The sequence below is a fragment of the Hemitrygon akajei genome, chromosome 1 (genome assembly GCF_048418815.1).
Source record: "Hemitrygon akajei chromosome 1, sHemAka1.3, whole genome shotgun sequence".
Classification (NCBI taxonomy): domain Eukaryota; kingdom Metazoa; phylum Chordata; class Chondrichthyes; order Myliobatiformes; family Dasyatidae; genus Hemitrygon; species Hemitrygon akajei.
The window spans coordinates 42,936,248-42,963,221 of record NC_133124.1 but is presented as its reverse complement, the minus strand read 5'-3'; the positions used below and the strand labels follow the sequence as shown (position 1 = coordinate 42,963,221).

The 26,974-nt window shown below is 39.6% G+C and overlaps 1 protein-coding gene across 1 annotated transcript in view; it reads right to left on the bottom strand.

The window, feature by feature from the left end:
- The window catches only part of bpnt2 (3'(2'), 5'-bisphosphate nucleotidase 2), a 60,854-nt gene extending 38,805 nt beyond the window's left edge, over nucleotides 1-22,049 (bottom strand). Inside the window, exon 1 of the mRNA XM_073042013.1 lies at nucleotides 21,479-22,049. Coding sequence (XP_072898114.1) covers nucleotides 21,479-21,826 — 348 coding nt within the window. The 5' untranslated portion in view covers nucleotides 21,827-22,049. The remainder of the gene's footprint in view (nucleotides 1-21,478) is intronic.
- Between the last annotated feature and the right edge of the window lie 4,925 nt (nucleotides 22,050-26,974).

Sequence of the window (26,974 nt, the reverse complement as noted above, 5' to 3'; positions counted from 1 at the left end):
AGACAAACTCTGCCATCTTCATTAGGGATGATTTATACAGTTTTATAGAGCTCCAACAAACTTTATGGCTCTTGAGCTCAATCTCCTGACTTGAAAGCCAACACACCATACACCTTCTTAACCACCCCATAAACTTACACAACAAATTATAATTGCTCCTTTATAGTTACATCAAATAGCCATAGAAAAGAATGTGCATAGAAATGTCAAACTGATAAACTCCACAGAAGTATTTGCTGATAATCCAGTAGCCTCTAATCAACAGGTTTCTGAGAATGTCAATTAGGCAAGAGTGATTACAATGGAATTGCCAATAGCATGAATTCTGCCAGTGTCAGCATATCACTACTTCTGTTCTTCAATCTAAATTAATTCCAAATCTCACTGGTGTCAGGGAAGGAAGTGGTCTTTAGCAGAAAAGGAGTAAGGTTGCAGAAACTGATTATTGCTAATTATGGGATGAAAAGAGGTAGGAATCAATATGGTGAAATATCAGCTACTGACTAACCTTTTACTTAACAACGTATCAACTGAGGTTGTCAATAAGGATTTGACTACTAGTTAAGGTTCTATAAGGCTTAAGTTCAAGAATTCTAGGGTGTATAGCAAGTTTAAAAATCTTTTATGAAGTTCTCCTTGACAAGAATAGACTAATTCTCAAATTATGCAAATGTCCATACAAGAATAAAAGTTTGGATTGTTGTGTGGAAATACAAATACTAAAGTTGTCAATAGAATGTTTACTGTTATATTAACACCATAGATCAGTAGAAAATTAAATGAATTGTCTATGGATTTAAGTAAAACAAAGACCTTGAATTGTTCACATATCCAGACTTGATCCAGACATCAATGAAATATGTGATTTCTCATTATGATCGAATCTATATTATTGCCACCAGATTGGGATGTATCAAAAAATTGGAAACTTTTCAGTATGAAACAAGCAGGTTATGCTAAACTTTGATAAAACTCAACAGATGTGGTGAAACTTTTGTCCTTAGTGTAACATAATTTCAGATGAATTTTCAGAAACATGAAATATCTAGAAAGGCAAATGGAAAGAAACTTTCATTATTAGCAGAAGATTTAAGAATCGGGGATGTTAAATTAAGATACTAGCAAAATTATTAAACGAGGAAAGGAACTAAAGGGTAAAATCTCGTTAAATGATTGTTAATAGAGAGGCTCACGTTAAAAGCTATATGTCTAGATTGTGCTAGGAAAATTGTAAGATTCCCCCATTGCAACTCCCTCCCTTTTCTATTAATGGTAAAAGTTAAAAATAGTAAACACCAATTAAAAAAAAATGGCAAAACAACCAGAAAATAAAAATGTGGACACACAAACTTCAGTGTTATCAATCAACAGTCTGATGAACAATTTTCAAGGTTTCTGCTGGATGTCATAGCAACTTCTGTGGAAGCTCACCAAAAAAATAAAAAACAAATTTCTGTCTATTAATGGTGTCTATCATCTATTCAGGGGTACAGTACGAATGGAATTCATCCTTAACAAGTTTGTCAAAGAAAAACAATGGAGGCCCACCCAAAGAGAACTAAAAAATTTAAAAGCCTCCAAGTGAAGAAACACTATTCTGAGTTCCCTCACCTTTCAAAAATGGGTATCTATCACCTTTCTTTCAGCACTCCTAGCTCACATATACTCGTGCAATTTTGTATAACATTTTCAGAATAACAGATGTATTGCAAAGCAAGAGATAACGAGACTTGGTTTCTGTCAGAGGGGAAAAAAGCCAACACAAAATGAAAAAGTTGGTTCAAGACAGTCACAACCATATTTTTGACTAAAATGATTTTCATTAGACAATAAAAGGAAAATCACAAGTGTTTAAATATCTGTAAACAGAACAAAAAAGTATATATTATTCAAGAATGCGAGAATTTTGAAAAGGAAGTTCAATATTAAAAGCATTCTTTAAGATAAAGGAATGCGAGATCATGCAATCTGTTGATTGGCACCATATTAACTTCAAACTTGAACATGCTTATAAATTGAGAATAACAGTTTACTCGTGCAATTTGCTAGTTAGTAGTTTCTAAAATAAAGACTGTATTCAATCTTATGGAAAATACAAAGACTCAAAGCAGATCCCACAATCAGCATTTGAACAAAGAACCAAACAGAATTCAGCCAATTTCCTCCATAACAATCAGGATACCCATCTACACTACTTCCATTTGCCCACATTAGAGCCATAACCCTCTAAGTGCCAATCTAAATACTTCTAAATGTTGTGATTTTAATTGGCTTTACTGCCTACTCTGGCATAGTGTTTCTGATAACCAGCTCCATCTGTGTTCAAGACTCAATTATGGTCAAAGAATGTACAAATTAAACAACCTTGAGATTTGCTTGCTCACCGTTAGCTACGAAGCAAGAAATCCAAAAGAACCCAATTTAAAGAAAAAAATAAAAGACCAACACTTGATCCGCGAAAGAAAAAAAATACAAATCATGCAAACAATTGAGATGAACAACAGCATTCCAAAGCACAATTGAGTCCTCAGATTCGAAATTCAGATTGCCGAACCTCAGAGGTTAGAAAAGTGTTGGAGTCTATTATTAAGGATGAGGTTTCAGGGTACTTGAAGACTAATGATAAAATAAGTCAAAGTCAGCATGGTTTCATCAGCAGATCTTGCCTGACAAATCTATTAAAAAGTTCTTTGATGAAGTAACCAGCAGTGTGGACAAAAGAGAGGCAGTGGATGTCATTTACTTGGATTTTCAGAAGGCATTTGATAAGGTGCCACACAAGAGGTTGCTTAACAAGATAAAATCCTTCAGGAAAGATACTGACATGGATAGAGGAATGGCTAACAGGTAAGAGGCAGCAAGTGGGAATAAAAAGGACCTTCTCTGGTTGGCTGCCAGTGACTAGTGGTGCTCTTCAGGGGTCAGTATTGGAACCGCTACTTTTCACATTGTTTGTCAATGATTTGGATAATGGAATTTATGGCTTTGTGGCAAAGTTTGCAGATGATAAGAAGATAAGTGGAGGGGTAGGTAGTGCTGAGGAAGCAATGTAATTGCAGCAGGAATCAGACAAATTAGAAAAATGGGCAAAAAAGTGACAGTGTTGGGAAGGGAAATGTACGTTAATGCATTTTGGTAAAAGGAACAAGAGTGCAAACATCAGAGGTGCAGAGGGATTCCCAGAAGGTTAATTTACAGGCTGTGGTAAAGAAGGCAACTGCAATATTGCCTGAATGTTGATTTAATTTCAAGGGGAATAGAATATAAAAGCAAGGAGATAATGCTGAGCCATTATAAGACACTAGTCAGCCACACTTGGAGTATTATCAACAGTTTTGGGCTCCATATTCTCAGAAAGGATGTGTTGTCATTGGAGAGAGCCCACAGGAGTTTCAGGAGGATGATTCCAGGAATGAAGGGGTTAACATATAAGGAGTGTTTGGCAGCTTTGGGCCTCTACTCACTGGAATTTAGAAGAATGCGCGGGGATCTAATTGAAACTTACCGAATGTTGAAAGGACTAAATAGGGTGGATGTGGAGAGAATGTTTCCTATGGTGGGGGTATCCAGAACTAGAGAGCACAGCCTCAAGATTGATGGAAGACCTTTTAGAACAGAAGTAAGGAGAAATTTTTTTAGCCAGAGAGTAGTAAATCTGTGGAATGCTGTACCACAGACTCCAGCGGAGGCCAAATCCATGGGCATATTTAGGGCAGAAATTGATGTTTCTTGATCAGTCAGGAGATTAAAGGATATGGTGATAATGCAGGTGGATGGGGTTGAGTGGGATCCAGGATCAGCCATGATGGAATGGTGGAGAAGACTCGTTGGGTGAATGGTCTAATTCTGCTCCAATGTCTTCTGGTCTTAGTACTAGCTTTTTTGTTTTATTAATTCTAGATTTACTTCATTATTTACTGTAACCCCAGAGGAGGCCCAAAGCCTCACCTATCAGTTCATCATATTAGTGGGCACAGAGCACAGCAGCAGGGGCAGTATTCATAGCTTCAGCACCATGAAGATGACGTTCACGGAGAACAGGCAAAATCTGCTCTTGTCCCGACACCCTGTATTTGCAGTCTATCTGTTCCTGATGAACCTCATTCTACCACATCCTTTCAGTACTGTGGTAATCAGAACTAAACAAAATAATCCAAATGCAGTCCAAAAAAAATTTTGTACAGCTACAACAATGACAACCCTACTCTTATACACAGTACCTTACCTACCAAAATTTGACTTCCCATATATATATATATATATATAGAGAGAGAGAGAGAGAGAGAGAGAGAGAGAGAGAGATTTTTTTTATATATTTAATATTTTCTATCTGCAGATGTATTTTCAGCAAAGCAAATATTTCAGCTGTAGTGCAAGTACTTAAACGTGCATAGGTTAACCACATACATATTTCCTATATATTTTATATATATTTATATATATATATTAAAAAAGGATCTTCTTTGATAACCACAACTCCACCAATTCTGGTGTCGTTTGCAAACCAGCTCATCATACCACCTACATTCTCATTCTGTTATTTGTGTTCATTACAAACAACAAAAGGTCCCAGCTGATCCCCGACATATGCTACTTGTTATTGACTTCCAGTCAGAAGAACACCTATCTACCTTCTATCACCATAGAAGCCATTCACCCAATTTACAAAGAACGCAAATGAAGATTTAATTGTACCATTAGAATAACTAACAAACATCATTTCCCAAACAATACCACACAATTAATGTATTCACCTGAGTCTTAAGTGTTCTAGCAGGGAAGTGCTAAAGGAATCGGAGGAAAATAGGAAATATGTATGTGGTTAACCTATGCACGTTTAAGTACTTTACTTGCACTACAGCTGAAATATTTGCTTTGCTGCAAATACATCTGCAGATAGAAAATATTAAATTATCCATTCCTTCTACATACATTCTCTTTCCTCCAGATGTTATTTTTCACAAAGCAGTTCTGTTGATGGTGCTGGAGGGAAATAAATCTTCAAACATTTCACAAATGGCATTTTAATGTTTGAAATAGATAGAATCAATTTACACTTAGCCACCACAAACCTTGCAACAATCAATAATGCAAAGGCATAGGAGATTTATCAACACAACAACAGGCATATTTGCCCAAGTTAACTTATGAAAATTATGAAAGGAATTTAAAATTTAGATGCTAGGCAATTTCTAATCTTTTCACTTGCTTTCAGTGGGACGATCATTATGAAAGATGCAGCAAATGTTAAGATCCTGAGAGTTCTTTAAGATCAATATAGAGAATATTTCCTCTTGTGGGAGAGGGTATGATTTAAAAATAAGGGATCACTTTTCTTTTCCATAGATGGATTTTGAATTTCCCTTCCCCAAAGTGTAGTGGAAGTCTTGAAAACTTAAGGCAGTTGCAGATACAGTGCCTTCAAAAAGTATTTAGTCCCCACAACTATTTTCACATTTTACTGTTTCATTTTCTAAATTTACAACATATTGAAGAATGTTTCTTTGAACTACTCTACAAAACATTGTGCAAAAGAAAAATCCCAAAACTTATCAAAAATTTATTAAAAACCAAAAATGTAAAGCTGAAAAAAAAATTCATCCCTTTTGTAATTACGACATTAACTTTCCTCAGGTGCAATTAGTTATTTACCCTACCAACACTCCCAATTTGTTGGTGCAAAAAATTGGAGGATCACCTATTTTCAATGAATTCATAAGAATACCGTAAATACCCCCTGTCTGTAAGATCCAACAGTATGGTAGAGTTTCAATAAACTAAACCAAAGAGAAGACTAAAGAGCATTCAAAACAAGTCATGGAAATGGCAATAGAGAAGCACAAATCCATGGAAGGTTACAAGACCATCCCAAAGGCACTAAACGTACCTCAGAGCTCAGTGCAGTCCATTGCGAAAAAGTGGAGGTATAAAATCACAGTCACTCTCTCTAGGTAGGGCCACCCCTCTGAACTTAGTCGCTGGACTAAGTTACAAATGGCATTTGTAAGAGAGGCTACTGTGACACCAACAGTCGCTCTTATTGAGCTGCAGAAGTCAGTGACTGCAACTGGAAATGAAGCTCTTAGCTCCACAATCTCTAGGACCTTGCAAACAGAGGGTACTTAAGGAAGAGTGGTATGGAAGAAAAAGCATATCCTTGGTTGTAAAAACTTTGCAAAGCGTTACTTAGAAGTTACTGTAAAGATGTGAATTACAGTCTTGAGACTAAAGTGGAACTTCCTGGCCTTAACACTAAGATTTACTTGTGACGTAAATTTAATACGGGCAGGTAACACCATCCCTACTGTAAAGTACGGTGGAGGTAACATCATGCCATGGAGATGCTTTTCAGAGACTGGAAATCTGGTCAGGATTGATGGGAAGATGAATGCTGCTAAATACTGGATAAAAAACTGCTCACGTCTGCCAGAAAGCGGAAACTGGGGAGGAAATCACTCTTTCAGATGGACAACCACCCAAAGCACACTTTCAGAGCAACCATAGAGTGGTTTCAAATGAAGAAAACTGATATTCTTGAGAGGTTCATTCAGAGTCCTGACCTTAATGCAAATGAACATCTCTGGCAAGACCTCAAGATTGCTGTCCACTGCCGCTCCCCAACTAACCTGGGCAGAGTTTCTGCAATTTTGCAAGGAGGAATGGACAAATCTTGCTCCATCACTTGCCCCTATTAGTTGTGCAGAGCTAATAGAGACTACTTGCTGTAAAAGCTGCGAGAGGTGGTTCAACAAAGGTTGAGGGGGGGAGAGGAGTGAATACTTTCGAACTGCTGAGATTTGTTTTTGAATTTTTAGTTCTTAATGTTTTACAATTTTCCCTGACTTTTTGGCTCTACTGTGAAAAAAGGAGCACGTGATTCACAAATAAAAATTCTCAGTTAAATTGGTAAAAATCCTTGGTCGTAATACTCACTTATGGGAACAAAAAAGATGTGGGCTGAATACTTTTACAAGATAAACACAAAGTACACTGCAGATGCTGTGGTCAAAGCAACACATACAACACGCTGGAGGAACTCAGCAGGTCGAGCAGCATCCATGGAAAAGATAGATACTTCAGAAGCAAGGTGTTAAAGGCATGTACACAGGAATGCAAAATTGATATAGAATCAGATCAGCCATAGTCATATTAAATAGCAGAGCAGGATTGAGTGGTTTGGTCCTATTTGCTACTTTTATTCTTCTGGTCATAACTGAGTGACAATGTAGCCCTAAAAAAAATCAAAGCAATATAAGCACATTGTCACTGCATTCCTACAAAATCCATAGTAGTACAGTACTGAGAAGTTGTGCAATGTTAAGATGTTGAAAATGAAGCCCTCTAACTCAATCCTGAAAATAGACTTTTAACCAAGATGACTCATTCCACGTACTTTCAGGTTGGTGATGCATGCGTGTTTTCACCCAGATTGGAACTTCATTTTTTAAAGTTCCAGTCTGTTGTGATATCTGCCATGTTTACCTACACCCATTGAAAAGTGAGGGAAATAACAAGTTACATATTGTGATAGAATTATGCAATTATGATGTTGCTGATACACAATTTTCAGCAACCAAGTCTATTATGAATTTATCCAGTATAGTCAAATAGTAGCGAGATTATGCATGTCCTCATGCATGGGAAACCTTTCATTTTGCAGAAGCAGTCAAGTGGATTCACCAGCATTGATTGTACTTACGGTTATTAACATGCCCTTGCTCATTTTAACTCTGTTTTTCTAATGTGGAAGAATACTAACTCATCAGCTGAGAGGGGTCTTGAACAGTATTGTGCAGGTCAAAACTGACCCGATGCCACAAATGCCAACTGAAATTGATCAAAATGCTCCTTCGTACAGATGATTTTGGTTGGCATTTTGCCAATAATAATCCTTCAATTAACATCCAGAAAACTGATTATCTCATCATTATCATATTAGCATTTGATAGAACATCTAGTGTGTAGAATAGCTATTGCATTTTCCTGCGTACTATCAGCAACATAATGCTAATTGATTACTTAAGTAAAAAGAACATTGGGACAGTCTGATGTTACTAAAATCTAATTATCTGACTACAATGATCCCCTAATGTAAAATTAGAATGCAGTCTTAAAATGTTTAAAAATTGAAATCGTTTTGAGAGTGGAATACTATTAATTTTCACTACCGAGAGTACCAAGTGCAGCAGTGAAGAAGTTATTCTGCCTCTTAGCTTCAGCAACCTATACTGGATCAGACCCAAGGGAATGTCTGCATGGCATTTGGCTTCCACACGTTGCTCTAGTTTCCTTCCACATCAGCAACATACCATTCAGTTTGCTGGCTACTGAAAATTCACTCCTCAGTACGGGCAAGTGGCAAAAGAATCAAAGGTAGCTGATGAGCTTGCAGGAGTAAATAAGATGCAAGGCTACTGGAAATAAGTATGATCATGGAAGATAAAAACAGAAAATGCTCAAAATCCTCAGAAGGTCAGGCTGCATCTGTGAGAAAAGGAGCAGGGTGAACACTTCAGATTGAATGCCCTTTATCAGAAAGATGTTCAACGTGAAACTGGTAAAGCTTCTGTTCCCACTGAGTTTTTGATTTCCACTCAAGGATTATAGGACTTGTGTGATGGTTTCATGTGGGTGGCAGGATGGAGATACGTCTATGTCACTCCTTCCCTCCGCTAGCCTACAGGTCACCCTTGGGCAAGGTGTAGCCCACCTTCCTCCCATGCCAATCAGGGTCATGTGAAGCCATGGGAGCAGGTGGTGGATGGTCATTTGAGCAGCTGGTGCACATCACAAGTCCTGGTTAAGTAACCATTGACGTCAGACAATCTCTATAGAGTATTGATAATGGCTGGAGTCACCTGTCTTGTAAAGACAGTGCCCAGAAGGAAATGGCACTGCACTTCTATAGAAAAATTTGCCAATAACTTTTCATGCAAGGAACCTGTTTCCTTACCCACTGATTGATGCAATGAGACTTCAATGTGTCAAGTCTCTCTCCCACTCATGGCCATGGGACCTATGTCATACGACACAGCACACAGTGATGAGGATTGCTCCATGGGAACCAGTCATTGGGTTAAATGGGTCCTCATATCATAAAGTGTATTGAACCTGATGTAATTTTCAGGAAAATAAGCCATCTCAGTTCTCCTTTCAGTCAACCTGAGGACTAATGATGATCAGTGGTAACAGACTTCTCCACCAGTGTGAAGGGATCATTTGAAACTATAACGAAAGGAACAATAAACACCAATAGCATCTGACAGCTTCTGGCTATTTCAATGCAATCCATGAATTGTTGCCATGGTGATAACCAAAAACAAATTTTTCTCACAACAAATCTGAAAAAAATTAAAGATCAACTATTTAATGCTAAATAAATTTCCTTTCCTTCAACATGACTACTACTACAGTGCAAGCACAGTGGTAGAAGGGTGGGAAACTCAGCACTTAACATATTGAAGTCTCATTGCATCAATAAGCTATGGGCAAGGAAACATGCTTCCTCCATTTAGGAAGAAGCACTGAAGATGGCAAGGACATAAAATGTGCTCAGGATGGGGTGACTTCATTATCCACAATCAAGAGTGTCTTGGCTGCCAGACTAGATCTGCAGCAAGTACAAAGCAACCATTTCAAGGATCTTACCCCTCACAACCAAACTGTGAAGGATACACCTGTCTACAGTAACACTGATGGAAATAACTACTGCACAATCCTCTGATTCACAGCACAGGCACCCTCCTTCACATTGTATAGCACCACAATCATGCCAAAAGATAGGCAAAACCAATCTAACAGCTCAAAAGGGAGTATCCATATTGTTCCTTAGTTTAAGGACAATAGTGATAATCTAGGAAATTATAAACCTGTGAGCCTCTTGTCAGTCGTAGGGAGGCTGGGGTAAGAATTCTGAGAGATGCAACTTACTCACAGTTGGAAAAAGCCTGGGTGTATTAGGGATAGCCAGAGGGCAGATGACGTTTTACAAATTCCACTTTGTTTTTTTTTAGGTAGTGACAAAGTTGATTAATGAGGGTGGGGCAGTGGATGTTGTAATAGCAAACAAAAATCAGTAAGGTTAAGATGCATAGGATCCACAATGACTTGGTGATTTCAGTTTGGAACTGGCTTGCCCATAGAAAGCAGAGTCATGATGGAAGTACATTATTCTGGCAGAACGTCCATAACCAGTGGCGTTCCCCCAGAGATCAGTGCCAGGGCTTAATGACTTGGATGGGCAGCGCAGTGGTTAACGCAATCACTTTACAGCACCAGGGATCAATTCCTGCCGGTATTTGTAAGGAGTCTGTATGTTCCCACCCATGACAACATGGGGTTCCTCCAGGTGCACCCTCCCACATTCCAAAGACATGATTAGGGTTAGTGAGTTGTGGGCATGCTACGTTGGTATCCCAAGCATGGCAACACTTGAGGGCTGCCCCCAGCACATCCTCAGATTGTGCTGGTCGTTGATGCAAAACAGCACATTTCAATGAGTGTTTCGATGTATAGGTGTGCAGTACATGTGACAAATAAAGCTAATCTTAAAAACATAGATGGGCTGATTAGTACATTTGCAGATGACACAAAGGTTAATGCAGCCATGGGCAATTTGCATCTAACCAGAAGTGCAAAAGAATAGTGTTATTTACAAAGTAACTGCAGTTAATAGCAGGACCCTAAAAGCACCGATATACAGAGATCTTGGGTTCCCAATCCACAGCTCAATGAAAGTGCTATACAAGTAGATGTGGGGGGGGGGGGGTGGTGGCGGGGGTAAAGTAGGCATAGGACATGTTTCCCTTCACTGTTGGGCCATCAAGTATAGAAGAAAGGAAGACATGTAGCAACTATATAAAACATCAGTTAGGCTGAAATTGGAAGCACTGCTTGCAATTCCGTCTGCCCCATTACAGCAGGCTTTGGAAGGTATGTATTACAAAGGAGAGCTTGGACAAACTTGGGTTGTTTTCTCTGGAGTGCATTAAGTGAGGGGAAACAGGCTAGGTTTAGAAAATTATGAGAAGCATAGATTGAGAAGCAAAATCAGTAAGAATATTTTCTCCAGGGAAGAAATGTCAAATGCTAGAGGACTTGCATTTAAAAATAAAAGTGGGAAATTTTAAGGGAAATGTATGGGCAAGTCTATTTTTATGTACGGGGTAAGTGCCTGAAATTAGGCAGCCGGGGTATTGGTGGCAGTAGATACAACAGTGGCATTTAAAGAGGGCTTTAGAGACATGGATATGCAAAAAATGGAGGGATATACATTCAGTGGCCACTTTACCTATACACCTGCTCATTAATGCAAACATCATGCCGCAGTAATAATGCATAAAAGCATGCAGACACAGTCAAGAGGATCAGTTGTTCATATCAAATATCAGAGCGCAAAATAAATATGATGCAGGTAACTTTGGCCATGGAATGATTATCGATGTTAGACAGGGTGGTTCAAGCATCTCAGAAACTGCTGATCTCCTGGGATTTTAGTGTACAACAGTCCCTAGAGTTCAGAGAGAATGGTGCGAAAAACAAAAAACAACCAGTGAGCCAAAGTTCTGTAGGCAAAGTGTCTTGTTAAAGAGAGAGGTCAGAGGACAATGGGCAGACTGGTTCAAGATGAAAGGAATGTGACTGCAACAGTGGTGTGCTGAAGAATATCGCTGAACGCACAACACATTGAACCTTGAAATGGATGGGCTACAATGGCAGAAACCCTCAAACATACACCCAGTGGCTGTACCTAATAAAATGGCCATTGAATAAATAGTGAATCATACACAGTCAGAAGAGATTTAGTTTAATTTAACATCATGTTTGGCACAGACACTGTGGGCTGAAAGGCAAATTGCTGTACTGTACAGTTCTATGTTGCACTTTTTACCAATACAAAAACAGAATATGTTCCTGTGCTTTACTATTCTATTGTTCAATAATAAAAATATCAGATGAATATAAACTTTTAACTTTTCCTCATTTTAACTTGGAACATTAATTCCTTCTCTCTCTCTATAGGTATCACTTGATCTACTAAATATTTCCAACATCTTAGCTCAACATTCAAAGAAATTATCTAAGTACATATATGTCACCATATACAACCCGAGATTTTCAGAATCAGGTTCAATGATAACCAGCAAGATTTGTTCACTTAGCAGCAGCAGTACAGTGTAAGACATGATAAATATAGGAAAAAATAAATTAAAGTACATATGTGCATACTAAATAGTTAAATTAAAAATAGTAGTGCAAAAATAGAAATAATTTAAAAAGTGAGTGTTTATGGGTTCAACATCCATTTAGAAATTGGATGGCAGAGGGGAAAAAGCTGTTCCTGAAACACGGAGTGTGCGCCTTCAGGCTTCTATACCTCCTTCTTGATGTTTACAATGACAAGAGGTCACGTTTTGGGTGATGGGGGTCCTTAATAATGGACACCACCTTTGTGAGGTACCACTCCCTAGAGGTGTCTTGAATACTAAGGAGGATAGTACCCACGATGGAGTTGACTAATTTCTTATGGACATTCACAACAAATACCAAGAAACAACAGTATCAATAAAAGACTACTCACAATCAAAGTGCAAAAGGCAACAAACTGTACAAATACAAAAAGCAAAATAATAAATAAGCAATAAGTTTCAAGAACAAGAGATGAATAATTCTTGAAAGTGAGTCCACTGGTTGTGATTAGTTCTGTGTTGCGATGAAGTTATCACCACTGGTTCAACAGCCTGATGGATGAGGAGTAATAACTGTTTATGAACCTGGTGGTGTGCATCCTGAGGCTTCTGTACCTCCATCCTGATGGCAGCAGCCAGAAGAGAGCATGCCTTGGACAATGGGGGTCCTTGATCACAGATGCTGTTTTCCTGTGACAACACTCCAAAAGGTGAGGCAGTGCTTAAAGGTACAGCAGGCTTTACCTGTGATGAATTGGGCTGTATCCATTACTTTTTGTAAGCTTTTCCATTCAAGGTTATTGGTGTTTCCATACCAGGCCAAGATGCTACCAGTCAATATACTCACCTCTGCACAGAAGTTTGTCAAAGTCTTAGATGAAATACTAAATCTATGCAAACTTTTAGGAAAGTAGAGACACTGCTGTGCTTTCTTTGTAATGGCATGTACATGCTGGACACAGACAGATCCTCTGAGATAACAACACAGAGAAATTTAAAGTTGCTGACCCTCTCCACCTCTGATCCTGCAAAGAGGATTGGTTCACGGACCTCCATTTTCCTCCTCAAGTCAACAAGCAGCTCCTTGGTCTTGTTGACACTGAGTGAAAGGTTGTTGTTGGGGCAACCACAGTGGTGTCATCAGCAAATTTGACTATGGCATCGGAGCTCTGCTTAGCCTCATAGTCATAATTGTAAAGCAAGTAGAGCAGGGGACTAAGCACACAGCCTTGTGGTGCCCCTGAGCTGATGGTGATTGTGGAGATGTTGCCAATTTGAACTGACTGGGGTCTACAAGTGAGGAAATCAAGGATCTAAATGCACAAGGAGGTATAGAGGCTTGGGTCATGGAGCATATTGATTAGTTTTGAAGTAATGACAGTATTGAATGCCAAGCTATGATTAACGAAGAACACTCTGATGTATATATCTTCACTGTCCAGATGTTCCAATGTTGAATGAAGAGCTAATGAAATGGCATCTACTGTTGACCTTTTGTGATGATAGGTAAACTGGAGCGGATCGAAGTCACCGCTCATGCAGGAATTGATAGATTTCATCACCATCCTCTCAAAGCACTACACCACAATGGATGCATGCAATTGTTCGTTTTAGTTTTCAGCTTTTGCATGTCTTTGCTCTTCAAATGTCTTTTATAATGATCCATACATGAATTGTGTTGTGTCTCTAATATAAAACTTAATATCTTTATTAATGAAATGGTAGGGCAAAAATGGAGTTTCTAGTTTTACTTGTGAAATTTTAACTGTGTTTCATTCCACAGCCACAGTGTGACCTGCTGCACGTTTCCATTATCTGCAGGTTTTGTTTTGATTTTCAATGAAATGAAAGGTACTAGGACAAGGAAGAGTTTAAGACTTGCATTTGAAAGATAAATAAGAGCAACTATGAGGCCACAAAATCAGTGTTAACAAAGGTGAACTGACACATTAGATTAAGGGATCAGTCAGTCAGTAGCAGATAGTCAAGGAGATTTTTCAGGGTACAAAGATAAATTTGTCACATGTACATTGAAACATTTGACAATCATCAGGGGAATCAGAGGTGGAGAGAATCAACAACTTTAGATGCGTCATTTGCATCAAGTCAGTGAGGATTGTGCTGAGTAGCCTACAATTGTTGCCATTCTTCAGCACCATTATGGCATGCCCACAAAACACCAACCCTAAATGCACATACAGGTTTCCCCCGCTATCCGAAGGTAGAGCGTTCTTATGAAACCGTTTGAAAGCCGAAATGTCGTAAAGCGAAGAAGCAATTACCATTAATTTATATGGGAAAAATTTTTGAGCATTCCTGGACCCAAAAAATAACCCACCAAATCATACCAAATAACACATAAAACCTAAAAAAACATGAACATATAGTAAAAGCAGGAATGATATAAATCCACAGCCTATATAAAGTAGAAATATTGTATGTACGGTGTAGTTTCACTTATCAAAATCAGGAAGACAGTGAGCTGAAATCGATTTGGAGAGGAAAAAAAAAATCGGCACGTACACGCATGGGCACATACACACATGCGCACACAACTGCCCGCACAGGGCTTCACGGTCATGGTAGTTTTTCTTGGGGTAAACACACATATAAAGCGGGCGTCTTTTTTTTGTAAAAGTGAAAATCCTCTTTGGTTAGCGAAATCAGGTACTAATGTAGGTCTTTCGTAACAGCGAGCTGTCGTAAAGCCAATGTTCGTAAAACTGGGGCCACCTGTATTTGGAATGCAGGAGGAAACTGGAACACCCAGATTAAACCCACATGATCACGGGGAGAACATACAAACTCCTTACAGACAGTAGCAAGCATCAAACTGGCGCTGTAAAGCAGAGTGCACTAACCACTACGCTACCATGCTATAAAGAAATGACTAAGCTATCTGATAGTGAGGGGAGATCTCACTATCCACGGTTAACCAAAAACGTCAAAGATAACAAACTTAAAGAAGAAGAACATGATTCCAAAGGTGCAAGGGTTAACAGTCACTTGGGTGTGATGGGGTGGCGTGTGTTCGTGGGCCGGAAGAGCCTGTTACCATGCTGGGTCTCGAAATAGTAACAACTAAAACTAAAAATAATAAAAGGATTAACAGGGAAGCAAAATATTAGAACATGAAATAAAAGCAGCCAGTAACATAAGTTCAAATAGCAATAGTTTCCATAGATACTTAATAGAGAGAAGTATCTATTAATAAATGAATAAATGGTTGGATCTAGACATAGAACAGATCTCTCAGTGGGAGAGCATTTTGAAGATAGTGATCACAATTCTATCCCCTTTACCATAGCATTAGAGGGGGATAGGATCAGACAAGTTAGGAAAGTGTTTAATTGAAGTAAGGGAAATATGAAGCTATCAGGCAAGAACTTGAAAGCATAAATTGGGAACAGATGTTCTCAGGGAAATGTACAGCAGAAAATTGGCAAATATTTGTGTGGCATTCTGCAGAGGTAAATTCCAATGAGACAGGGAAAGGATGGTAGGGTACAGGAACCATGGTGTACAATGGCTGTTGAAAATCTAGTCAAGAAGCTCACAAAAGGCTCAAAAAACTAGATAATGATAGGGATCAAGGTTATAAGGCTAGCAGGAAGGAGCTTAAAAATGAAATTCGGAGAGCCAGAAGGGACCTTGAGAAGGCCTTGGCGAGCAAGATTAAAGAAAACCCCAAAGCATTCTACAAGAATGTGAAGAGCAAGAGGATAAGACTTCAGAGAAGAGGACCAATCAAGTGTGAGTGGAAAAGTGTGTATGGAATCAGAGGAGATGGCAGAGGTACTTAATCAGTACTTCGCTTCAGTATTCACTATGGTAAAGGATCTCTGCGATTGTAGGGATGACTTACAGCGGATTGAAAAGCTTGAGCATATAGACATTAAGAAAGAGGATGTGCTGGAGCTTTTGGAAAGCATCAAGTTGGATAAGTCTCGGGGACCGAATGAGATATACCCCAGGCTACTGTGGGAGGTGAGGGAGGAGATTGCTGAGCCTCTGGCAATGATATTTGCATCATCAATGGAGATGGGAGAGGTTCCGGAGAATTGGAGGGTTGCGAATATTGTTCCCTTATTCAAGAAAGGGAGTAGAGATAGCCCAGGAAATTATAGACCAGTGAGTCTTACTTCAGTGGTTGGTAAGTTGATGGAGAAGATCCTGAGAGGCAGGATTTATGAACATTTGGAGAGCCATAATATGATCAAGGATAGTCAGCATGACTTTGTCAAAGGCAGGTCGAGCCTTACAAGCCTGATTGAATTTCTTGACGATGTGACTAAACACATTGATGAAGGTAGAGCAGTAGATGTAGTGAATATGGATTTCAGCAAGGCATTTGATAAGGTACCCCATGCAAGTCTTATTGAGAAAGTAAGGAGGCATGGGATCCAAGGGGATATTGCTTTGTGAATCCAGAACTGGCTTACCCACAGAAGGCAAAGAGTGGTTGTAGACAGGTCATATTCTGCATGGAGGCTGGTGACAAGTGGTGTGCCTTAGGGATCTGTTTTGGGACCCCTTCTCTGTGATTTTTATAAATGACCTGGATGAGGAAGTGGAGGGATGGGTTAGAAAATCTGCCGATGACACAAAGGTTGGAGGTGTTGTGGGTAGTGTGAAGGGCTGTCAGAGGTTACAGCAGGACATCGATAGAAGGCAAATCTGGGCTGAGAAGTGGCAGATAGAGTTCAACCCAGATAAGTGTGAGGTGGTTCATTTTGGTAGGTCAAATATGATAGCACAACATAGTCTTAATGGCAAGACTCTTGGCAGTGTGGAGGATCAGAAGGATCTTGAGGTCCGAGTCCATAGGGCACTCAAAGCTGCTGCGCAGGTTAACTCTGTGGTCAAGAAGGCATAAGGTAAATTGGCCTTCATTAATTGTGAGATTGAGTTTAGGAGCAGAGAGGTAATATTACAGCTAAATAGAACCCTGGTTAGACCCCGCTTGGAGTACTGTGCTCAGTTCTGGGCACCTCACTACAGGAAGGATGTGGAAACTATAGAAAGGGTGCAGAAGAGATTTACAAGGATGTCAGTTATGATCTCCAGTCAGAATAACACCCCTTTGCCACTAACTTCTGTCCAAGCCAATTTTGCACCCAAATTACTAATTTACCATGTGACTTAACCTCCTGGACCAGCACATCTTCAAGGGCCTTCTCAAACGCTTCACTAAAATCCATGCAGACAACATCCACTGTCCTACCCTCATTGTTACTTCATCAAAAAACATAATCAAATTTGTGAGAGGGGACCTCACACACACAAAACCATGTTGATGATTCCCAGTGACTTCATGCCCTTCTAAATACAAGTAAATCCCTTCTTTGACAATTTCCTCAGCACTGCTGTAAAATTTCACCAGCCTGTAATTTCCTAGATTATCCCTGTTGCCATTCTGAAACAAAGGAACAATATTGCCAATTCTCCAATCTTCTGGAATCTCACCTGGGGCTGAAGAGAATCCAAAGACCTCTGCCAAGGTCCTAGCAAATGTTTCTATTGTGTCCTTCAGTGTAATAGAAATATGTTTCATTAGGCCCTGGGGACTTACTAACCATAACATTTTTCAATGCACCCAATACATTCTTCTCTTTAATATCACATACCCCTTCCTGATACTATCACCATTCACATCCTTCTTCATGAATACCAATGGGAAGTACTAATTTAGGGCTTCATCCATAGAGCTTGAGGACAGGTGCAAATTCCCTCCTTTGTCCTTGAATGAATCCAACACTTTCCTTACTTATAAATACTTTGGAGTTCTCCTGTGAGCTAATATGTCCCTGGATTCCGAATGGTTTAATCTTAAAAGTACAAAATCTGCAAGTGAGGTAGTTGATGCATTGATTATAATATGACAAAGTTCCCTAGATTTGGGGATGCCATTCAAATGGGAAGCAGCAAATGCAATTCATTGATTCAAAGTGACACAGAAAACAGTATTATAGGCCGATTAGGTTAATATCTGTCTTTCTTTTCTTTTTACAATATTTTTATTCAGAAGAAAAAAAACCAAGATTTACAGAGTGCAACACATAGATACATCTCAACATAACTTGTGTACATTCATATATTGTAATAAAATTGATCAAAATGTTATAGCATAACACATAAAGGTATACCACTCTGTAATCAAAAATTTAAAGATAAGTCATACATCGTAAAAGAAATTTTTTATATAAAAAAGTCAACCCCCTACCAACTACCAAGGAAAAAAGCTGATGGATGACAATGGATAATTAGAAAAAAAATACATATTCACTTGAGAAGATAAAAATATACATAAAAATCTGGGCACTGTTAAACTTTATAAATTGGAAAAGTAATTTAGGGAAGGTCCCCAAATATCATAAAAAGATTGTTTCGAATTTAAGACTGAGCAGCGGATCTTTTCTAAATTTAAATAAGACATAATATCACGTAGCCATTGAAGATGTGTAGGAGGGGTAGACTCCTTCCATTTAAGCAAGATTGCTCTTCTTGCTAAAAGAGAGGTAAAAACTAAAACCTGTAGGTTAGGAGTATTTAAAGTTATATCTTCATTTGTAATAATACCAAACAAGGCAGGAAGGGGATTTGGGTCAAACTATCTGTCATACCGAATATTAGAAGTTCATATTAAAGCCCATATCGCATGCGACTTAGCAAACAATTGTGGCAGGAAAATATGGTTTAGTGAAATGAAACTGATAAATTTATTGCAGTTCTGTGGAGGTGCACCATGAGTAAACAGAAGTGAAAAAGAGCAGCTATTGAGTGGTGTCCTCACGCTCAACACCTGTAAGACGAAGGAACTGATTGTACACTTAAATAAGGGAAAGTCTGGAGAACACACACCAATCCTTAGAGGTGTCAGCAGTGGAGAGGGTGGCCAGCTTCAAGTTCCTGATTGTCAACTTCACTAAAGATCTGTCCTAGGCACAACATATTGATTGTGCATGCCAACAGCTACATTTCATTAGGAGTTTGCAGAGCTTTGTATGTCACAAAAGACTCTAGCAAATTTCTAAAGATGTACCAAGTGGAGCATCCCGATTGGTTTTGTCTTCTTCTGGTATGGAGGTGCAGGATCTGAGAAAGCTACAAAGGGTTGTAAACTCAACCAGCCACATCATGGACCCTCACCTTCCCACCATCGAGGACATCTTCAAAAAGCGATATCTCAAGGTGCCAATCATCATTAAACACCCTCACCATTTAGAAGATGCCCTCTTCCCATTTCTACCATTAGAGAGGAGGGCACAGTAGTCTGAAGACAAACACTCCATATATTAAGGAACAGCTTCTACCCCTCTGCCATCAGATTTCTTAATGGTTTATGAACACTTTCTTACTATTTTCTCTTTCAGAACTACAGTACTTTTAAAAAAAATATGCATTACTATAACTTATATAATTTTTTACATATTGCTGTCACAAAACAAAAAAAAATTATGACATATGCAAGTGATAATTTAACTTGATTCTGAGCTGTGAGGAACAAGAAGCCAGTGGATGCATTATCCTTAGACTCTCAGAAGCCACTTGATAAGGTGCTGCATCAGGATCAGGTTTATTATCACCGGCATGTGGCATGAAATTTGTCAAAAGTTATTGTGGAAAATAAATGTTTGTAGTTAAAGCAGTAACATATTAGTGTTGGTAGAAACAGGCAAGAGTTCAGGAATGCAATGATCTTTTGCTCAGTGGTAAATGTTACAAATGGGATGCCAGAGTCCTAACTGCTGGAGTTTAGAAGTATATTGGAAGATTTTAAAGAAACAAACAAGATCCTGAGAAGTCTTAACAAGGTATGTGTGGAAGAATATGCAAAATGTTGGAGGAAATCAGCATGTCAGGCAGCATCTATGGAGAGGAATAAACAACCTACATTACAGGCCAAGACCTTTCATCAGGACTGGAAAGGTGAAGGGTCTTAGCCTAAAATGTTGACTGTTTATTCCTCTCCATAGATGCTGCCTAACCTGCAGAGTTCCTCCAGCATTTTGTGGTATGTTACTCTGGATTTCCAGCATCTGCAGAATCTCTTGAGTATCTGTGTAAAGGATGCACGCACATGAATCTAGAACTTAGTGCCACTGATTCAAAATAAGGCATTTCATTCAGCACCTTCCCCCCCCCCCCCCCCCACAAGAAGCTTTATTTCTGTCTTTCTCTTTTCTTCAAATGTCTACGTAGTCTTTGAACTTTTGAGACGGAGAGTTAGACAGAAATGATAATAACATGACAACTATCTTAATTCATATCCCGATTCCCATTCCAACACGTCCATGGTAGAGGAGCCACACCTCATATTCTGCCTAGGTAGCCTCCAAACTGATGGTGCCTTCCAGTAACCTTTTTGTTTTCCCCTTCCTTCTTCTTCTATTCCCTGCACTGGTCTCTTACCTCTTCTCCTCACCTGCCTATCACTTCTCAACATATACCTCCTCCTTCCCCTCCTCCCATGCTTCACTCTTTTCTCTTATCAGATTGTTGCTTCTCCAACCCTTTACCTTTCCTACCCACCTGGCTTCACCCATCACACTCTAACTTGTCCTCCTTTCCGTCCCCAATCTTTTGTTTTATTCTGGCGTCTTCCCACTTCATTTCCAGTCTAAGGGTCTAAGGCCAGAACGTTATAGACGCTGCATTTTGCTCTGTGTCCCTCGGGATTTCCAGCATCTGCAGAATCTGGTATGTATACGATAATGAGGGTGGAGGTGGTAGGGAAAGGTTATCACCAGCATATGGAAATGTTTAATTTACAACAGATCAGCCATAAATTTGTTAAATAGTAGAACAGCTCTGAGGTTCTGAGTGGGCAAGTCTTGATCCTAATTAGTATGCAAGACCAGTGGCGCACAAACTCTGGGATGTACCGTATAAATCAAAAATTTAAAAAACTGTGGAACACCAAGTAACAGGTTGCACAATAACTGTGTAATTTTTGGGCATTCCTGAAAACAAGCCACCTTCTTCATAACTATCTAACTTCTTGAGGGTGAAGGTAGTTTAAAATCGGGAAATGTCGTTTGAAATTCCAAGGTTACGAATTCTATTCGTGACCGGCATTACTTACCGCTGGAAACAGTTTACGATAATACTTATACATCTCCTCCAGGATGAAAATATATTTACATCTTAATAAAAGCCACTATATCACTCAACATATCAAGATTTCAATATAAAATCCAAACGGAACATTCACTGCACACACCCAAAAAACAAATATCCCCGCATTTCATTGCTCCAGCCACCCCGCCTTGTTGCACCCCAAGACTCACCTGTATGGATGGAAATGTATTTTTAATTAAGTGATACATCTTTTGATGTGACAACAGATCTCCATTGGTGAGCATCTCATTTGCCCCTTCTTTAGTTTTCCCCTTGCTTTTCCCGTGGAGCTCGCCCTCTTCCATCACTCGCTTCACCTCTTTTCCGCCCCGGACGGTAGCTTCTACCGACAATGCCAGCAGCTCTCTCAGATCGATTCTGTCCGTCCCGGGCAGTTTTCTGAAGATGGCGATCCTGCCAGCCAGAAAGCCCGAGTAGAAATGATAGAGCACCCCGACAGCGAGCAGTGCGAACACGGCTACGCCAAGCGGAGACAGCCGTATGCCCATAGGAGCCATGGCCGTCGAGCCGCTGCCGCGCAGACAGAGCACCCCGGGAGCTGACGGCGGCGGCCGCCGGTGAACGTGGCCCGCAGCGGGGATCCTGCCCTCCGGGGGCCGGGCTCTGGTACGGACCGAAGCTCGGGTGGTTTGCAGCCCTCGCCGCTGCCGCTACCGCTGCCACCGTCACTCAGCCACTCCACTCGCTCCTGCACCTTGCAGCTGCCGTTCCTGGCCACGTCCTCTGGCGGTCATAGGGTAAAGGTGATACAACTACTTCTGGGTCATTAAAGTCACTTCACTCCGGCTCCGGGGCTGCAGATTATCGTCCTGAATGAGAATCATCCCCGGACGGGCTTAATTGATGTTTATATATTATTTAAGGAAGGGGTGCATAGGGAAGGTTTGGAGTAAGGCCTATTTTTTGTGGTAAATGGATTGCAGATTAGAGCTCGTTCCGAAAGTTTCTTGTTGGGTGTGATACTCTTTATACAAATTGAATAGAGCGTGCCCTTAATTAAGATAATGCCCAAATTTGAGGTAAAGTTTTATTAATGGATGATTTTAGGCGTACCTATATACATTTGCCTGCATAAATCAAAAACGAGCAGGAACATATTTACCAAAGGCTGGGGCGGGTGGGGGAAGCAATGCTGTAAATCTGTAATAAGAGAAAATGCTCTGAACGCAGCATATCAGAGCGTCTGTGAGGAAGAAACAAAATTAAAGTTTCAGGCCAATGGACTATTCCCTGATGAGAAAAGTTACAGACAAAGCGAAGAGAGACTGAGAGAATAAACGCAGAAGTCTAACGGATGGAGATCAGATGAGATTAAGTAAATAGGAGATGATGGTCGTGTTTCCTGCTAATAACCAATGGTAATCGTGGAGGAGATAGAAATAAACACTATCTTGAGGAGACCTCATCTTCAAATATGGCACCAACAGATTTCCTAATACAAAGCTAAATTTGCCAATGCCATATAATTAGTCTTTCCAGCCATGCAGGCCACATTTAAAGCATGTGCTTTGTTTTCTTTACAAGGATAGCGTCATCCAACACATCCACACTGAATGTGGGCACCCATCCGTACTAATTCTTTAATCTGACTTTTGGCTCATAACACTATTTGTGCTCATCCACACCTACTTACAAAATGCCGTCAGCTATTCTGCTTCCGCCACTCTCCAGCTATTAACTACTGCGGGTCAAGGATGAAAGGTTGAAAAATTAAGAGGAGCTTGAGAGGAAATTTCTTCACTCAGGGCAGTGTGAGTGTGAAAGGAGCTGCCAGTGGAAGTGGTGAGTGTGGGTTTGACTGCAACATTTAAGAGAAGTTTGGTTAAGTGCATAGGGAGAGGTATGGATGCCTATGATCTAGGTGTGGATTGATGTGACAAAACAGAATAACAGCTTTGTATGAACTAGATGGCAGAATGGCCTGTATCTGTGCTGTAATGCTCTATGACACTCTTAGGGTGAAAATGCCCCTCTCAGATCCCCTCTAAGTCACTTAAACCTCAGTCTAAATTGATATTGTCAAGTTTTACTCAGAGACTCATAAAAAAGTCAAGCACAGAAACAGGCCCTTCAGCCCATCTAGTCTGTGACAAACCATATCTATGGAATGCTCTGCCTCAGAAGGCAGTGGAGGCCAATTCTCTGGATGCTTTCAAAAAAGAGTTAGATAGAGCTCTTAAAGATAGTGGAGTCAAGGGATATGGGGAGAAGGCAGGAACAGGGTGCTGATTGTGGATGATCAAAGTGAATGGTGATACTGGCTCGAAGGGCCAAATCTTTGGACTGATAAATAGGCTCTACTTGTCACATTTCCTCAAAGCCTTTGACTCTCAATCTGTGTAGGTTAGAATAACTAATTGATTTGTTTGACTGGGTGCTTGAAAGATAAAAGTTAAGTATAGACTTACTGCAATGGGATTCTATTCCAATACAACGGTGAAAAGCAATTACCGCAAGAGTGCCCAGTGATCATTGTTTTGGGACTTAATTTCCAGTGGGGCATTGGACAGGGAATGATGTCACAAGTCACTGGTTAAGAAAGAGGTAATTGAAACAACAAAGAATGACATTGGAGGCCTTCCCTAACTTATAAATGCCTAACATTTATGCTCTTACATGCAAGCAAACATTTGGAAGACTAGCGCGATGAATTTGCCAACAGCTCTGGGGCAGCCAGGTGGGAACTCGATTTGCACTGCATTTCTGACTTGCAAACTGGTTGGGTTATGAACATTTCACATGAACAGAACCCTGAGCAGGACCTGTGTCGCCTTTTACACGAATGTGTTATGCAAAGCACTGACACAAGCTGTTTTCTAATCTGAACTAGAATTGGTGGGCCTGGTTAATATTACTGCTAAACTTTTAAAAATCCTGAAAATGAATGTAGTCTGACTTGGTTTCTGATGAAGCGTCTCAGTCCAAATCATCAACTGTTTATTCCCCTCCATAGATGCTGCCTAACTTGCTGGACTCCTCCAGCATTTTCTGTGTGTTTATCAAGATTTCCAGCTTCTGCAGAATCTCTTGTGTTTATTTTTGAATTTTCTCCCTGTTCAAAATAGAGTCTACACCTTTATTCCTTCTGCCAAAGTACATGACCATACATTTTCCTGCACTCTATTCCATCTGTCACTTCTTTGCCCCATCTCCCAATCTGTCTTAAGTCCTTCTGCAGACTCCCTGCTTCCTTAGCACTACCTGCCCCGCACCTATTTTTTGTAAGGTCAACAAACCTGGCCATAAAGTCATCAATTCTGTCATCCAAATCATTGACATATGACAATGATTTCTTTGCAAATACCCTCTCAACTACTTGTGCATTATCCTAAAACTGTTCCATCTAATTTTATATATCTCTGTTATGGTGAAAAGTTTACTACTGTTATGAGTGATGAACAGACCTGATGGTCAATGGGGTGCAGAGTTAACCATTCCCAACCCCCCTCCTGAGAACTATTGCTGTTGCTATGCTGCTCACGAGAGAGAAAGAGATAAAGCCCAGGCAAGAACATTTGCTACAGATAAGAGGGGGAGAGAGACTGTTGATTTACTGTATTTTGACTCTTCCTGGATTATTTACGTTCCACTACAAGGACTTTACTTTGCTCGTTAACATTCCTCAGGAGATAGCAGGAGTGGCCTGATTTGATGGACACAGTCATTCAGAGTTGATGGGTAACTGAGACCCCGTGAGTGGGGATAAAAGACAGGTCTGGAGAGACACCCTTCAGACACACCAGTGGACACTGACTGAGTGTTGGGAACCACAGAAAGGTGGGGGCTTTGGAGACCGAACCAGGAGATCGGTCAGTAAAGTTCACAGTGTTACAGCAGGGCTGGTGGGGACTTGTGTGTGTGTGTGTCCACTCATGCCAGAGTGATGAGTCCACCACAGAAGAACGGTCTAGCTGAAGACCAGAGGGGTCATAACTGAATGACCACAACGACACGACGGATTAAGAAAACCACAAAAGGTTTGCCTGCTGCAGCTGTTGCTGTTACATATCTCTCTCTCTCTCTCTCTCTCTCTCTCTCTCTAACAATTTCAATACAACAACCATAACCACCTCAGCATTTATGAACTGAACTTTATACTTTCCTATGACAATTCATTTACCCCTAGACATCGATAGAGCTTGGTTATTATTGATTATTAATATTCCTACACTTTTAGGTTTATTACTGCTAACTTGTTTTATATGTATATTTGCATTTTTGATATTGTATTGTGTAGTTTACTAATAAACACCTTTAGTTTGGTACCTCCAGACTCCAACAGATTCTTCTTTCTCTGCTGGTCAGCCACCCAGTTACGGGGTATGTAACACTACTAATTACCCTATCTACATCTCTCACAATTTTGTAAAGCTCTATTAGGTTTTTGCAGCAGTACTCAACTGCATGATGTCTGATTTCATGTAAACATGACCAGAAATATATAATTATTAAAAAGAAGCCAAATAGAATGAGTGGGGAAGCCCAGGGTGTGGTTTTGTTACACGATGCAGCAGTGCTCGACTTTAATACTGAGGTTACTAAACCAAGAAAATGGGTGAATTCAGAAAATTGGTTCAGAAATGATGGTCAGTCAAAACTTGCATGTAGGCAGACCAATGGCTGCTAAAGTTCAGAACAAACTTGAATAAAGTACTATACATCATAAGGAAAATGCCTGTGTATAAATTTCAATGTATTGTTCATTTTAATTGTGTTTGCCTTACTTGGCATGAGATAAAGTTAGCACACAAAATCTTCCCATTTTAATTAACTTGGTAATTAATACACCAAAATAAGCTTTGCATATTCAACAATCCACATCCAACAGATTGGATTATAGAGTTGATATATTACCAGTGTGAAATGAGACTATGTTGAATGATGTCACAGGGATGGGTAGATAACTTTCACCAGGAATCATTGATCTTAGCACCCAAGAAATAAAATAGAGAACTGTTATTTCCTAGCTCCAACAGTTCCAATCAAATGGAACTTTAGCAAAAATGATGTGAAATATTCACTAAATAGTCCATCTTTTGTATCTCTTATTTTTCAGAACTAACAAATGAATAGAACATTTAATTGAACATTTCTGTATCATAACCTTTCTTCACCTGTGGCCTTATCAATTTAATAATCTACAGCTCTATCATTTATGCATTTGCAGTAAAGATCAATCATGCATTAATTCATTTATTCAACATTTCATTCGTGTCTGGGACAGCAAATGAATTCCCTTTATGGTTCTTATATTAGTAATTGCTCTGTTACAACTATGCTGGATCCAATAAAGTGTGATGGAGATTTTTGATAAATATTTCCTGAAGCAGTTTCATACAAAGTAAATGCTTAAAAGAGAATGGTTTCATTAATCTTAATTAAGGTATCCACAATAATGACAATGCTTTCTGTACATTTAGATATTTGGATATAAGGTACAGTCATTCTTCAGTTTTGATTTTCTTACTTCAGACATAATTTCCAACTTCAAGCCAACAGGAACTTGGACACACATAAAATACAAAGAGTAACTACTGCAATTACAAAAGAAGTACAAATCATTTTCAAAAGTAGAATGCCATGACGTTAAAAAGTTGAGAGACAATATCTTCTGCCATACTCCTAGCATTATGTAATAAAATTTA